Source organism: Petaurus breviceps, unplaced genomic scaffold (assembly GCF_028583685.1).
Source record: "Petaurus breviceps papuanus isolate PSGF00001 unplaced genomic scaffold, PetGlider_PUasm1.0 91067, whole genome shotgun sequence".
NCBI lineage: Eukaryota > Metazoa > Chordata > Mammalia > Diprotodontia > Petauridae > Petaurus > Petaurus breviceps.
The window spans coordinates 694,497-710,740 of NW_027187407.1; the positions used below are offsets into that span (position 1 = coordinate 694,497).

General features: G+C 41.7%; 1 protein-coding gene across 3 annotated transcripts in view; it reads right to left on the reverse strand.

The window, feature by feature from the left end:
• Positions 1-6,864: 6,864 nt before the first annotated feature.
• GOLGB1 (golgin B1) overlaps positions 6,865-16,244 on the reverse strand; it is an 82,915-nt gene continuing 73,535 nt past the window's right edge. For all 3 annotated transcript variants that reach the window (XM_069079637.1, XM_069079638.1, XM_069079639.1), the window contains exons 16-22: positions 15,813-15,978; positions 15,485-15,622; positions 13,781-13,939; positions 13,050-13,147; positions 9,596-9,730; positions 8,695-8,800; positions 6,865-8,346 (exon numbers count right to left, since the gene is read on the reverse strand). In XM_069079637.1, coding sequence (XP_068935738.1) covers positions 8,212-8,346; positions 8,695-8,800; positions 9,596-9,730; positions 13,050-13,147; positions 13,781-13,939; positions 15,485-15,622; positions 15,813-15,978 — 937 coding nt within the window. In that variant the 3' untranslated portion in view covers positions 6,865-8,211. The remainder of the gene's footprint in view (positions 8,347-8,694; positions 8,801-9,595; positions 9,731-13,049; positions 13,148-13,780; positions 13,940-15,484; positions 15,623-15,812; positions 15,979-16,244) is intronic.

Genomic DNA, 16,244 nt, shown 5'->3' on the forward strand with positions numbered 1-16,244 from the left:
GCTGGCCTGATGCTGATCAACAACAGCTCAACCAGGCACTGCTTTTGCCATGCCCTATAACTATTTCTGGGGTTCAAAAGTACCTATATGTATCTATCTATCTATCTATCTATCTATCTATCTATCTATCTATCTATCTATCTATCTATCTATATATATATATATATAGGTATAAAGTACCTATAATGTATCTATAGACTTGCATACACAACTGTATGAAATCAACCAAAAATCGGGACCTAAAAAAACAGAAATTGGGAAGGTAATTTATACCGTCTACTGGAATGGAATCACACTTAATTCTTACTCACAGGTCTCCTCACAGTTGGGAGATTCTTGAAGTCCATAAGGCAAACCCATTAGAATACAAGCTCTGGAAAATTCCACTAGACTGGATGATATTAACATATGGGCTGACTGTTTATCAAAGCAACAATTTAGTAACAGGAAAATCCAGAGTGGGATGTCAACATTAGTTGGTCAGTAATGAATTTTTTTTGAAAGAGTAACTCACAAAAAAATAGAAACTGGCTGATTGGCTAGATCCAATAGACTAGTAGTTAATAGAGAATGATATTTGTAGTAAAGTGACCACAAAATCTGTACTAGGCCCTATATTGTCTAACATTTTTAGCATTCACTTGGATAAAGGCATAGATGGCATGTTGATCAAATCTGTAGATGACATGAAACTGGGAGTAGTTAAAATGCTAGACAACAGGCTGAAAGGGGTAGTCAAAATATTGGACAACCAGACAACACAAAATAGATCTCAATAGCCTAAGCCAATGGTTGTAAACCTGGGGTCCATAATTTTAAAAAATATTTTGATTGGGTTTTCATTGGGTTTCATTGCAATCTTACATATTTTATTTTATGCATCTAAAAACATTCTTCTGAGAAGGGGTCCATAGGTTTCATTAGACTAACAAAGGGTTCCTTGATAACATAAAAACAAAAAAGTGTTAAGTGACCTTGGGCTAGATAATTGGGCTGAATATAGTAACAGGAAATTCAATAGGGATCAGAATAAAGTCCTACACTTGGGTTCCAAAAATAAGTGCACAAGTACAAGGTAGGAAGGTATGGTTATATTGGTTCATGTGAAAAATGATCTGGGGGTCTGAGGGAACTACAAGCTCCATATGCATGATATGAATACCCAAAAAGGTAAAATGATTTTATATTGAATTACGAACAGAGTAGCCTACAGAACAAATGAGGTAATAATCAATTTGCATCCTGCCCTTGCCAAGTCATTATTATCATGGTTAGTCCTGGTTTTCACATCTGAGGAAGTGTAGGGCCACCATGATAGGGAATGAGTTTCTCCTCATTGGAAGTCTTCAAGAAGAGGAGAAGACTTCCCTATATGGTACAAGTTGTATGAGATGACTTCCTGAGGCCCTTCCCAATTCAGGTTATGATATTTGATGACTAACCAATGAAGGAGTCAAGATTTGTCTCAGTAGAGGAAGTATGGACTGCAGTGAAATGACTGCTCTTTTGAAAAGTATTTAAAAAAGTGGGAAATGAGTATGAGCTATAATAGAAAAAAAGAGTTTGTTTTTTTTAAGTTGGTGAGATGCTTTGGGTCTTGAAAGATATTGGATAAATACTCATTTTTGCATCTCTCCTAAAGGCTAGTGTAGAGGGAGAGAAGGCAAGGACGGGAAAGAAAAGAAAGGTTAGAAATCACTAGTGTGAGAGTAAAGGTGTGGGAGTGGTAAATAGAATGAGCAGAATAGGAATACAGAATATTCCCAGGCAGGCAAGAGAGTATTTATGCTAGGGAGTAGGAGCAGATAACATTGTATGAGAGAAGAGAAAGTCACATTATGGAGGGTCTCAAATGCTAGGTTTTGAGGAGCTTAGAATTGATGTAATAGGTATTAAGGGGCCATTTTAGGTTTCTGAGCAGGACAGTGATATGACAAAAGCAGAAGTTTGACATATGAATAATTTGGCTTAGTGTGGTATGAACTGGAGGAAGGAGAGCTGGAAGTTGGAGAAGATCAATTAGGAAACTATTCTAATAAATGAAGCAAGGAATTATAAACTTCTGAATTATGATAGTATTTTTGGCAAGGAGGAAAGAAGGGATAAATGGATCAAAGTAAATTTGGAAGGAGCTCTCCAATGTCATGGTATTGTGGAATTATGATTATCTTTGCTCTATTTAGCATATTTACCAATGACTTTCATGAAGACAGGTGGCATGATAATCAAATTTGTGAATGAAATAAAATGCAGATGCAAACCATATGACAAATGTATGACAGATGACAGATGGGATCCACACCCTCCCAACTAGTGACAGAAGGTCCAGACATCTAGAATTAATCAATTAAAATATGAACTACAGGTATATAAGTGAGAATAGGTCTTTAATCAATTTGAAAAGACCATAGGGGTCTTTGGCTTAAAGTAGATAATGACACATAGAAAGTTGTCTATCCTTCCTTTTCGAAGAGGACAATGTTGGCAGTAAAACACTGGATGATGGGTGATATCTTGACTTGTGTATGAATTGTATTTAAGTGAGGTGGAGCTGGGCAAAGTCATCAGCCTTACTCTCTTTCTCTTCCAGAGTGATCAAAGTCCAGTGACAGGACAAAAGTCAAGACAACAGGCAACGTCTTGGGATGCAGTGGATAATCTTGGTGTCTTCAATGTCTGACTAAGCTCGAAATGTTCTACAGTACCTGCTTCAGCCACCATCATGGCCACTGGAACAGATTGTTCTCATAAACCCATTCCACCAGGGAGTTTTGACATGCTTGGGAAAGACATCCCCCCCAACTTACCCACACGTTTGAAGTCTGTTGGTCACCCTTAAACTGGTTTAGCCCATCTGCCAAGAATAAAGTTTCTTAGAACTATATGTGAGAATTGGATGAAAGGTGGACACAAAAGGTGGATGAGCCACCCTGAAAAGGTCTCAGCAAACCCTCACACCAGAGCTACTGGTCTTGAACACACCTTATCTTCCATATAGGAAATATCCAGTGATTGGCTGAAATAAACCAGTAATGTCCTAGGTTATGAATGAAAAACAGCAAGATAGTTCAGAGCTAGTCAGTCAAGCAGTGGTAAAGTTCATCAGTGAGAGTCTCTTGGAAAGGAATTGCCTTTTTGGATAGGGATTGAGGGAGAGGGTATAGGGGCGATTTTTCTTTCTTCCATCCCCATTGGCCAGGTGATGATTTTGTGAACTTCAAAAGGTAGGAGGAGTTGGCCTTCCCATCACTATCATGAGCAGTGTCCACCAGAATTAACAGCAGTGTTCCAGGAGCACTTGTGGCCAAGTGTAGAATCCTGTTTGAGGATTTGTTGGAGATAAACTAGTAAAATTAAGTGAAGGCAGCCTCAGGGAGCTTGTTCGCTTTGGGCAGAGAGGGCAAGTTATGGACATTACCAATGCATGTACCAACCTTCCGAGCCTAAGGGGAATTTTTTGAGGATCCTACAAAGGATGATCAGGAGCTATAATTTATCCACTGCCATTCCTCTGGGGCTTTGAGCTTGAGCCCACTCTCCCCAGGGACTTTGTGTGTACAAGAAGAGAGCACAGTCCTGTTTGGGAGAATTTTTTTTTTGGTAACCTCTTTCCTCTCAATATCTGCCTAATAAATACCATTTCTTAAGTTAAGTCTGGCTGGCAATCAACGGGAAACACATCAGCAGAGACTCTTGAGCTAGAGCACCATACATTTCTGTGGATGGCACCCTTTGTTTTAGGTTTTGTCCTTTGCTTCAGGCTATTATTTATCTAATTTGTTCCACTGCTCAACTTTTCTATTTTCTTACCCAGTACCAAGTAATTTTATAATTAGTGGTTGGTAGTAACGTTTAGTTAGTGTACTGGGCCTAAAGTCAGAAAGACTCATCTTCATGAGTTCAAATCTGGCCTCAGAAACTTACTAGCTGTGTTACTCTGGGCAAGTCACTTAACCCTGTTTGCCTCAGTTTCCTCATAAGTAAACTAAAATGATCTGGAGAAGGAAATGGCAATGCACTCTGGTATCTTTGCAAGAAAACACCAAATGGGGTCACAAAGAACTGGACACAACTGAAATGACCAAACGAGATGGAGACCAAATGGTCCTTGTGTGTAAAGCACTAGAAACAGAAACAACTACAAAAACACCACATCAAGACTGGGAGTTAAAGAGATTAAAGTAAGGTTTCTAACTCCAGCTAATATTAATTTAGTGGATATTTCTGACAATAGAACCAGTCACAAGCTCTCTATGCTTCAGTTTCCTCATCAATAAAATTATAGCACCTAACACAGCTACCTCATAGAGCTTGTGAAAATTTTGTGAAAGTGTTTTGTACAAGAGCAGAAAAGACTAGTTCTCTTTCAGATGCACTGAGTTTGTGATGCAAGAGATCCAATTTGAAATGTCCAATAGGTAACTGATGATGTGAGAGGAGTGCAGGAGAGACTAGGGCTGGATAGGTAGACCTAGAAGTCATTGGCACTGGCACCCATGTGAGGTGATGAGATCACCAAGTAAGAGAGCATAGTATTAGAGGGTTCAGGACAGTCTTAGCAGACACCCCCAGTGGGAACTCACAGATATTAAGAGCCAGCAAAGGAAACTAAGGAGCAGTCAAGGAGGAGAAAAAAGCCAGGCCAATGTCACAAAAACCCAGAGAGAAGAGTGTCTAGGAGAGAGTGGGATCAGCATCAAATTCCATTGAGCTCAATAAGGATGAGGACTACAGTATGCTATTAGATTTGTCTTTATTAAGAGGTCACTGTTAATTTTGGAGAGAGCAGTTTTAGCTAAGTGATGAAATCTGAATCCACATTTCAGAGGGAATGAAAAAGAATGAGAGGAATGGAAAGGGGTATTAAGTGTAGACAGCTTTTTTTTTTTTTTAAGCAATCGGGGTTAAGTAACTTGCTCAAGGTTACATGGCCAGTTATTTCTGGGTGTGGTGCTGAGTATCTGAGCCCGGATTTGATCCAGGTCATCCCGACACTGGAGCCGGTGCTCTTACTCACTGTGCTACCTGGCCACCCCCAGACAGCTTTTTTGAGTGTAGCTGAGAAGTGGGAAAAAAATAGAAGACAAATAGTTAGTGGCAGGATCTAGTGAGGGATTTTTTATGAATGGGGAAGACCTGGGCATGTTTGTACACAGTAGGGAAGGAATTAGTAGATAGGAAGTTATTGAATATTTGAGTGGGGATGATAGTGGAAAATATCTGCAGGAGAGAGGAAGGACAGCATCAAGAGTGCAAGGGGTTGGCCTTGGCAAGAGGCACCTCTTCATCAGAGAACTGAGTAAAGAAGGAAATAGAGGGAGACAATGTCAAAGGAATGTGAGAAGTTCACGACGAATAGCTCTAATTCCCTCAGGAAAATATGAATAGCTTCAGCTGAAAGGCAGGGAAGATGGTGCTGTGGGAGTTAGGCTCTGGGAATACAAATGCAAGCAAAAAGACAGTTCCTGTCCTAATGGAGCTTACATTCTGATGGTAGAAGACAACATATAAAAAAGGAAGCTGAAAAGTTAGGGAATGACGGGGAGAAAGTCCTTAGAGTCAGGAGCAGGGCTCGTGGAGGTGTGCAGTGAGCACTGCTGGTCTAGACACTTCTTTAAAATGAAAGTTCCAGGAAGGACTCACCAGTTGGAGCCAGAGGTCACAGGGGTGAAGGTATCTTTTATAAACATTAATTTAACTGTCACTTTAAGAGTGTGATCTCTGCCCAGTGACCAATAGGTTAACACACCAACAGATGGCTTGAACTACATCACTACTGACATCCTTGTCATAAATTATACAAGAAGCCATAGAAGCTATAAACAGGACTGCTCATAGGTTAATTTCATCGTGCACCCAAAAAAACCCACCACGAAGGATTTGTACTAGATGACTTCTAAGCATACTTTCAACTTTCAAGATTCTATATTTTTGTTAATCCCTTTTAGGAGTAGTGATTTGAAAAGCATCATCCTTTGTTTTTATGTTGCCTTCATTTACCAATATATTAATCCCCCTCCCTACTCAGAGAAGCATCTCAAATAAAACAAGAAGAGGAAGCAGTTCATCAAAACGAATCAATACATAAAGTCTAACTATATATGCAATGTTCCACACCATAGTCCTTTCATCTCTGCAAAAAAAGGTAGCGCACTTGACCATTATAATTATATAGTGATCAAACAGGGTGGGTGGCTCCACGTTTGGTTTTCCACTTACATTTAGCCGTGCGTAGGCACTGTTTTCTTGGTTCTGCTTACTTCATGTCTTCTTATGCTTTATTCTTCACATTCGGCATTTCTCATGGTGTCCAATACTCCACTGCATTCATATTCCAAAAGCCCCTATCCTGTGCACCAGTGCTTTTCATTTCACCTATCATCCATACCATCCTCTTGAGATTGCATGGCAGTTCCCCCGAACCCACTCATCTCGGCAGAAGCCTTCAATCAGACTGTACACCCAAACTGCATAGCTAGAGGTCACAAGGTTCTATTTTTTTTTTTTTGCCCAAGGTCACACTGCTAGTAGTGTTAAGTGTCTGAGGCCAAATTTGAACTCAGGTCCTCCTGATTCCAGGGCTGATGCTCTATTCACTGTGCCACCTAGCCACCCCTACTAGGTTCTATTTTATGGTTGCATTTGTTTTGTTGTTGGGTTAACAAATGCTTAAAAGTTGTTTCTCACTTCACAATCCCAGGGTCTTGTAATGGAGATTCACAGCATTATCACAAACCTATTACCAATGTCATCCAGAAACTGTGAAGATTATGCTTGTTCTTGAACAGCACTTTAAAGGCCAAGAAATTCGTCTTTACCCTAGCATTTGCATTCTTACTTTCCCTCCTCAGTAAGACCACACACTTCTTCAAATCTAAAAATAATTTTATTTTTTACAAGTGTTCAGGGAAGTTTCAGGGGGAGATGTGACTAAGAATTTGGTCACCTCAGGGCAAAGGATTCAGAGCACAGGAGTTGGCTGACTCTCCCCTCGTTTCTCTGGAGCAGGGAAGATGAGCAGGGGGAAGGAAAGGTATCTGGTAGTGGTGAAGGAGGAAATGGAGGAAATGGCCAGGACCATCTCAATTTGGCAGGAGGTAAGGTGACAAAAGGATTTCAGTTTAGACATTAGTCCTCAAGGCTTGATTTCATCATTCCTTCCCTACAGTCCCAGTCCCTTAAAATAAGCAGGCAGGTGACCAGGAAGCTGAAAAACGGGCATCCCTGAGATCAACAGCTGAGTATGATTAGGTTTTTTGGTTATTAATTAGGGATCAAGGGGAAGAAAAGGGAATGAATACGGACACTTAACAAAGACAAATTGAGGGACAGAGTGTCATTCTTCTCTCCTCTCTTGGTCTCAAGAAACACATTCACCTGGTTCACTGTCACAGAGTCTCAGGATGGACAGATAACACGAGCCAGGAAAAAATTACCTCACCCAGATACTTCCTTCAGAGTCTGGGGGGAAAGGCAAGTGCTGCCCATTTAATTTTTCTACATTAAAAGCTTCTCATTGACCACACTCATACAGGGGAACAAGGACCACAGACCTCAGCCTCATAGCCCAAAGGCACACAACATTCTCACCTAGTGGCTATGTCAAGATCAGGGAAAGGTGATGGGAAGTGAAGCCTCTTCCTGCCCCAGGATGTTATTAGTGACCAGAAGCCTGGCAACAGGGAAGGAGCTCCTCAGTTCCCACATTGTCCAAAACAGGCCCTATCACATGCTTCATGAGGCTATGCACCTTATGGCAGGTCCCATTCACACTATGCAAAAGATAACACTGAAGTAAATGAACCAAGATCACTACAATTCCAAACATCTCTGATCCTAGGAACAACCTTGGCTACTTGGGCTTACTGGAATCAGCAATGGAGCCAGAGGATCACTTACCAGAATCTGCTCTGTGGGGTAGGAATAGGCACTATACTTACAAAATATTAGTGTTTACACATGATGATAATTGTGCCTAAACATGGAGTAGAGGGCGGTGGAAAAAAAAACAACAGACTTACTAGTACCTACAGTTTCTTTTTTTATGACAAAAAAGTCCAAATGTGTCTCTGAATTTTGCAAGAATTATCCCCTAAGGGATGAGTCTAGATAAGTAGGGCTATTCACATGGGCATTTGGTCCAGGGACTGGGGGTTGAAGAATCCAAGACTGTGGGTCTAAGGAGAGAGATCTGACAGGTGGGAGCTAAGCTCACAGATGACCAGTGAAACAGAGAAGAACCAGGATGTGGAGCACAATAATATAGATAGCAGCCAGCAGGGGTACCCGGGTCCGGGAATAGCAGAATGAACGCAGGATTCGCCTCCATCCAACACTGCTCCTGGTCTAGAAGAAGAAACAGAGAAAGTTTAGGGACAGTCCTATCCTGCATTTTAGGGAAGTGTCTTTAGCCCCAAATTTAGACTTCACTGATCTCAATATTTCAAAAAAGTTTCCTACAAGAAAACCTTGCCTCAGAGATGTCAGCCCTTCATTCCACCAGCTCATCAATATTCCTCAGTCCTATATTCAGATAAACCCTCTGATGGGGGTTTGTGCCCATGAACCCTCTGACAGAACTCTCCCTCCCAGGAGGAGGGTACTGCTTATATTCTTTCTTAACACTGCTCTTTTTCTACTCTCTTCCCTCCCACTCAAATTTCTTCCCATCCCCTTCCCTCCTACCCATCTTACCCTTTGGAAGGTACTGTCCACGGGTTCTATTAATATCGCTTGTTCATGTAAGCCACAGTCACTGATGTCAGAATTCTGGGCAGGGGACCACTCATTCAGCTCCAGCCTGGGTTATAGGAAAACACAAGCACACGCATGCACACACACAACACACACGGACACACACACAACACATACAAAAAATTGCTTGACATTTGGTTCAGAAGGTTAAACAAGTAAGGCTAAACAAGCAAAGCAAGTGAGACATTTTAGTATCATCTTGTATAACCCCTAGAGCTGCTGCCAAGAATGAGGTGCCCAAAGCCTCTTCTGTAGTAGCAAGCAGAAAAGGAAGGAAGGAAAAAGCATTTAAGTGCCTACTATATGCTGGGGACTGTGCTAAGTGCTTTAGAAATACAATTTTATCCTGGTAGGTGCTATTATGATCCCTATTTTATAGCTGAGAAAACTGAGGCAAAAAGACTTGCCCAAGATCACACAGCTAGTAAGTGTCTGAGTCTGGATCTGAACTTAAGTCCTTCCTGACTCCAGGCTTAACCACTCTATCCACTGTACCACCCAGCTGCCTACGAAGTGGTTTAATTTAACAACTAAGCAAAAGCAACTAAGAAGAGACTTCTGTGAAGTTCTTTGAAAATATTGGTAGCCAACACTTTTAGCCACTCTGCCTACCATAGATTTACAATCTGACAGTTCCCCTGCTGATGGTGAAAATATCTGCCTAGGCAAAGATTATTACTATATATAGGTACAGTCAGAACTCCACACTGTGGCAAAAGTTGGCTTGAAGATCCAGAATGCAGGGAGGCTTTGTGTCTAAGAGCGGAGATGGCCTGGATCCCCCAAAAAGGGCATGGTGCCCCTAGGGGCACCCTGAGCACCATCTTTGTCAAGATTTTACCTCCTAATCTCCTCCCGAGCAGCAGAGAGGGCTTCCTCAGCAGCCAGCCGGTGATCCCGTTCCTCTTCTAGCAATTTCCTTAAGTGGCTCACCTCTTGCTGAGTGTTGCACTGCTCTTGCTGGGCCTCAGAAAATCTGCAGCATGAGGGGAAATGAAGTCATGAATGGCTGCATGGCCATTATGCACAGAGCCCTGAAACATATTAATACAGGGGAGATGAAACACCAGATAGACTGCGCAATATTAACTACGCAGAGTGTGCTAAAGGACTGCTGAGCTTCTTGCATTCATATAACGCTTTCAGAGCACTTTCTTTTTTTTTTTTAAGCAATCAGGGTTAAGTAACTTGCTCAAGGTTACACGGCCAGTTATTTCTGGGTGTGGTGTTTCAGAGCACTTTCATATGTGATGCTTACTTACTGTTGTTGTTGCTCAGTCACTCACTCGTATCTGATTCTCCATGGCCTCATGGACCACAATGTCCATGGGGTTTTCTTGACAGAGGTACTGGAGTGGTTTGCCAATTCTTCTCCAGTTGATTAAGGCAAACAGGGTTAAGTGACTTGCCCAGGGTAATACAGCTAGTGTTAGATCTGTCTGAGGCCAGATCTGAATTCAGGTCTTCCTAACTCCAGGCCCAGCACTCAAACTACTGACCCACCTAGCTGCCTCTTCTTTATTCATAGTATTATTTTACTTAACTCTTACAACAAATCTGAAGCCCAATAATTATTATGCCAAATTCCACACTCCATACTCAATCCATACTACTACATTGTTGTTACTGAGTCATTTCAATCATGTCTGACTCTTTGCGACCCCATTTGGGGTTTTCCTGGCAAAGATACTGGACTAGTCTGCCATTTCCTTCTCTACTTCATTTTACAGGTGGATGAACTGAGGCAAAGAGGGCTAAATGACTTGCCCAGAGTCACACAGTTAGTGAGACTGAGGCCAGATTTGAACTCAGGAAAATGAGTCTTCCTGACTGACTCCAAACTTGGCATTCTACCCACTGCACCACCTAGCTGTCCCCTTACTATATTACTCTCTGAGAATTTGGAAAATCATTATGTGATTCCTACAATTTAACAGCATGTTATAGGAAAGCTATTCATTCTAGCAAAATGAGAATGCTCTACACTCAAAATTCAATTTACCAAGTATTTAACTAAACACCTACTATTTGCAAAGGACTGTGATAGTATACACTTTCATATATATGGGGACACAAAACCAAAAATAAAATAATCTTGACGTCAGGGAATCTACATTCTGCTGCAGGGATACAACATGCATACAAATAAGTGGAGAAGGGAGAGCATGCTAACACCTGGGAGAACCAGGGAAAGCAATGAATCTGTATTTCCAAGAAGCTCGGTGACCCTTCCTCCCTTCTTCCACAGTCACCATGCCCTGGAAGCCCTGGCAGTAGCAGGCCAAAGAAGGGAGATAAGCCAGATGGGACACCAGCACGTTATATATCTAAGTCCACTAGTGGAAGTGAACAGACATTGTCCTCTTTCCAGTTTTCTGACTCTCCCTGAGAAAATCCCCTTTGCAATTTTGGGTGATCCAGCTGCTGAGCTGGCAGGAAATAGAGAGGAACCTGAAGGAATGGGTCCTGGATTAGCCTTGCATATCAAACAGAAGAGAAATGAGAAAATATTGTTCCATGTATGTCATCTATCGTGATAGGGATCTGTGGGGTTTGGATGGAATTACCTATGAGAAGCCCTGGTGAGGTTCAGCTTAGAGGCCCCCTTCAGGAGGCCCATCTTGATCCTCCCACATTTGTTGGCAGACTGTAAATCTTCTCTGCCAGAAATGACTACATACATTTTTAAAAAATTTATTGTTCTGCACATGTTTTCTTCCCCACTAGAAAGTAAGTTCTCTGAGGGCAGTAACTATTTCCTTTTTGTCTTTGTGTCCCTAGTAGCACAAAGTCTAGCACACAGTAGGTGCTTAATCAGTATTTATTGAATTTCATTGGCAGGAATACCACCTAATATGAACCTTGAAGGAAGCCAGCGATTCTAAGAAAGTGAGGAGGAAAGGCATTCTAGACATAGTGGAACCACCAAACTTTTTTAAGCTTCATTTAATGTTGTGGCAAGATGGGAAGATCTATGCAGGAATATCCAAAGCTGTTCTTCCAAATTTTAAAATATCAAGACTGCCCCTATTATATCCTTTTGATCTTTTGCTATATGAGGAGAGAAACAAAGTAAGCAAGGCAGAAGACCTTCTCTGTGCTGAAGCCCCCTCCTCCCATTCTGGTAGGCCAGTCCCTGAAAAAATCTTGCTTTCTGAGTTGGGCTGCACACTTCTTCTGGACCACAGCTGGTCATTTAGTCCAACCTTTACCCAAGCTATAAGAACTCTAATGACAAGGATTCCACTATCTTCTGAGCCAGCCCACCCATTTTAGTAAGAAAAAGATACAGACACAATATACTATATGTTGCTAGCTATAGAAAGAGAAAGAATGCATTAGGGGATGAGTGAATATCATACATGTATAAATTCTCTCAAAGTACTTTCATAGGCACAGGAGATTTTCCCTTAAATCCAATCAAAATCTGCTTTACTGCAACTTCTACTTACTGGTCCTAGTTTTATCCTCTGGGGCCAAGGAGAAGAAGTTGTATGCTTCCTGAACAAGAAAGCTCTTTAAATATCTGAAGACAGCTACTGGGGGCAGGGCACAGAAGGAAGGGTAGAAAGAGAAAGGTAGCCATATTCACTCAGCAGGCCTCCTTAAGCTTCCAGACTAAACATCCCTAAATCCTTCAAACAATTTTTAAATTACAGAGTTCACAAATTCTTGCTATCCCAGCCACACTCCTCTGAAAGAACTTCAGCTTATCAAACACGGTGCCCTGGAAGCAGACATCCGATATGACAGGACGGAATACAGAGCATCATTATCACCAATATGGGCTTTCTTTTTTTGTTAATGAGATCTGAGATTGTATTCGTTTTTAGGTTGTCACATTACATTGCTGACTCATATTAAAGCTGCAATCTACTAAACTTTTAGGTCTTTTTACACAACTGCTTTCAAGCTTTCCCACCCTACCACATTATACTTGTACAATTAGCTTTATATACTTATGTGGAAAGCAGGATGTTATATTTGTCCCTATTAAATATCACATCATATTAACCATTGAGATTCCTGTGAATCCTAGTTCTGTCCTCCAATACATCAGGGTCCCCTCTCACTTTTAGTTACCTTCTTAGCTCTCTGTTGGAAGAGATCAATTATGTCCCCCTGTAAGGCACAAAGAAACTGGCACAAAGCACTGAAGTAAGCTACACAAGGTCAGCAGGAGAGCCACAATACACAGCCAGGCATGCTTGTGTATCACCCCCCAGTCTATGGGCTTCCCAGGCTAGAGGATGAGCACTCAGAGCAGATGCTGAGGCCTGGCTGAGAAGCCTTACCTGAGAGGCAGTTCTTTCAATTCCATAGTGTGACTCTCTCTCTGAGGTTCATTATTTTCCTGAGGAGCCCCAGGAGCAGTATCTGTCGTGAGTGCCACCTAGAAGAACAAAGATGGCAAACAGAGAACCTATAAAGAGCCACCCACGAGGAAGAATGAGAATTTATGGCAAACAGCAGGAATGAGGTACTTATTCGCCTTTTGGTAGCAGAAGAGGACTTTCTCTTCTCACAATTCTCTCCAAAAACAAAGGAGAGAGTACAATTAACCACTGATGTGGCTGACACTCTCACCCTGATTAGTCATCCCCAGGAGTCCACTTTCTTATCTCTCTTTCCTCAAGTGATGTTCCATGGCTTTCCTGAGTGGATGGGTCCTCTGGTCCTCTGGCTTCCCTGAAGCCCCTTGGTTCCTAGCTGCTTTCCTGTGGCTTGGCCAAGTATCCAGTACCTCAGTATCTGAATCTTCAAAGCCTCAGCTTTTTTACTCTATTCTTTTACCTGCTTTTTTGAAGCAACTTCCATCATCTCAGACATCCCATCTTCCCCTATATAACAGTTTAGATCCATTGCCTAGTTCTCAAATTCCACTTTTTCCTCTTTTCTTCTATTCTCTTCAATCTGTCTTTTTCAGTCCTTAATGTATATGGACATAGCCCTTGTCTTTAATTCTTATCTCTAGATCAAAAGAGACTTAAGCTTCATCACCTTTATTTATTCCTCTGTCACTCACCGTTTCTTTGCTTAGGAGCTGCATCTCCTGAATCTGTCTCTTTAAGGCTGTGCAGTGATTCAGAAGGTCATTATAGCGCTGATGGTTTTCACGGAGACTATGACTGCTACCACGAAGCTGAATGGAAAGGGAACTTTTTTCTTCAAAGATCTGAGAGAGCTACAACAAAGAAAATCAGGTTAGCACCAACCCACAGAAAATTCCTCCACCTGCAGATATCAGGTTGTCTCTTCTTGGTGATCAGAGATCATGAGTACCCAACACTTTTGATGGAAAACTTTTATCTCTAAAAGACTGTCTATTATTGTGCCCTAAATGAAAGTCAGGAAAAAGATATTGCTTTGGGTATCCAAAATTGGATAGTGCATTAGCCTGGGTCCAAATGTAAGAAATCACTACAATCTCTTTATCTCTTAGCTCCACACAGCTGGAAGACAAGGAGATGTCACCTAAAACTAACTGATATTTTTGCACAAGACCCTATACTATTGCTATATAGAGGAAAGAGAAAATACTGGAGCTGAATAATCTAACTGGGAAGATAAGATAAACACTACCATGGATATTGCATAAATATAAGGAACACAGATCAAAGAATTAGAAAGGACCTTCCTTGAAGGTTATTTACTGCATCCCAAGTTAGCCCATTCCATTTTCAGACAGCTGTCATCATTATAAAATTCTCTCTCTGCTGAGCTGAAATCCCAGTAACTTCTATCCATTGGTTCTACTACCTAAAGCCACATCAATCAAGTCTACTTAAACTAACATTCCAGCTTCTTTAACCTTATCTTTACACCTAAGAGGAAAAATTCTCTGGATCAAGGCTGGAGATGCATCGTCTACAACTGGATCCAGAAAGACACAAAAAGGAGAAAAATCAATAGGAAGGCACCAAAGACAAAACTTCTCTTTCCTCCAATTTTGTCCAGGGCTGGTCCTGCCTCATCTCTTTCCTCAAGAAAATAGATGGGAAACAAACATTCCCCTTCAGGCAAGAGGACCCAAGAAGCCCTATGATCCCACCAGAATAATCAATCTGACCTGAAAAGCCTGGCAGTAGCAGGCCAGATGAGGGATAGAAGCAGAGGTGATATCATCTCAGAACCAGAGAAGCTGGGTATATATATATAGCAGAGTCTTGCAAGGGGAGGTGGGGATCTGCTACATTCAGCATGGTATCCTGGCAAAATGCCCCTAGGTCCAAACACATCACTCTCTAGTTTTGAGACATCAGTTTCTTGTGAATGAGGATACTTGGTGGAGAGGAAAAAACACTTTCCACTTTCTAGTTTTCTGATTCTCCTTAACAAACTCCCCCTTCCCAATTCTGGGTTATTCTCTTGATTGAAGTAGAAAGGAATCTGAAGGAACAGGCACTAGATTAACAGAAGGTAGGTGGAGAAATATTTTTGAGTATATGCAACTTGCTGAGAATACTGGCACCTGTGAGGCTTTGATGGAAGAGCCTATACAAAGCCAGTAGGGAGGCTCACCACATCCAGTCGCTTTCCTATCTTTCCTAAGAGGTCTCAGTGGAAGAAAGAATAACCGAATTTCTAGTGCTATAATTATGCAATCCTAGGTTTGGAGAAGATACTTTGACTACTCCAAAGAGATACTTAAAAGCTAGAATCTCAACCCAACCTGCTGCTGCTCACTCTCTTTATTTCAGCTATAACACAGGCCTGAAAAGAAACTCACCTTGCTGTTCAGCTGCTGGATTCTCAACTCCTTCTGATGAACTTCTTTCAAGCTATCATTAAGCTGGGCTTTGAGAAGCCTGATCTCAGGATCCAGGGCCCGTGATGACTCTGGGGAAGCTGCTGCTTCTGAGGATGCCTGTTGGGAGAGAAGCACTTAGGGAATGTACTCCTCATTCCAACTGCTGAATCTCCTATGGACAAACTGACCATTCCCGGGAGTGATCATTACAGTAGCACTGAGGCCAATGTGCAACAGGTTTTCCCTTGGAAGCTTACCAGACACAAACTGCTGCCACCCCCTTTGGATCAATCAGGACCCAGCTTACCTGTCTTTGGTATTGCTCTGAGAGAATAGAAGGCCGGCGGGATGTAGACCTCAGCTCTTGCACCAGACTCTGCAGGTGGCTCAGCTGCTGTTCCTTGTCAGAGAGAGCCATCAGGTACTGCTCTCTAACCCGCTTCTCCTGGACTTCCCAATTATTCTTCTCTACTCTAGAAGGTATAAGAAATTGTCAGAAGGGAAGGTCCACCCCACACACTCACTTCTACCAAATTCTTGATGCTTTTTCACTAAATTAGTATCAATCATAATTAAGTAGAACACCAATCTTATTCCCATATCCCAAATCCCATTTGTCTTTTGCTAAATTGGACTGAAAAGAAGAAAACTGAAAGAGGACTTCTTATGACACCTGCATCACAGTCTGCAGGAGGCTCATCCAAGACAAAAGAACCAAACTCTTATCTACATCAGAATG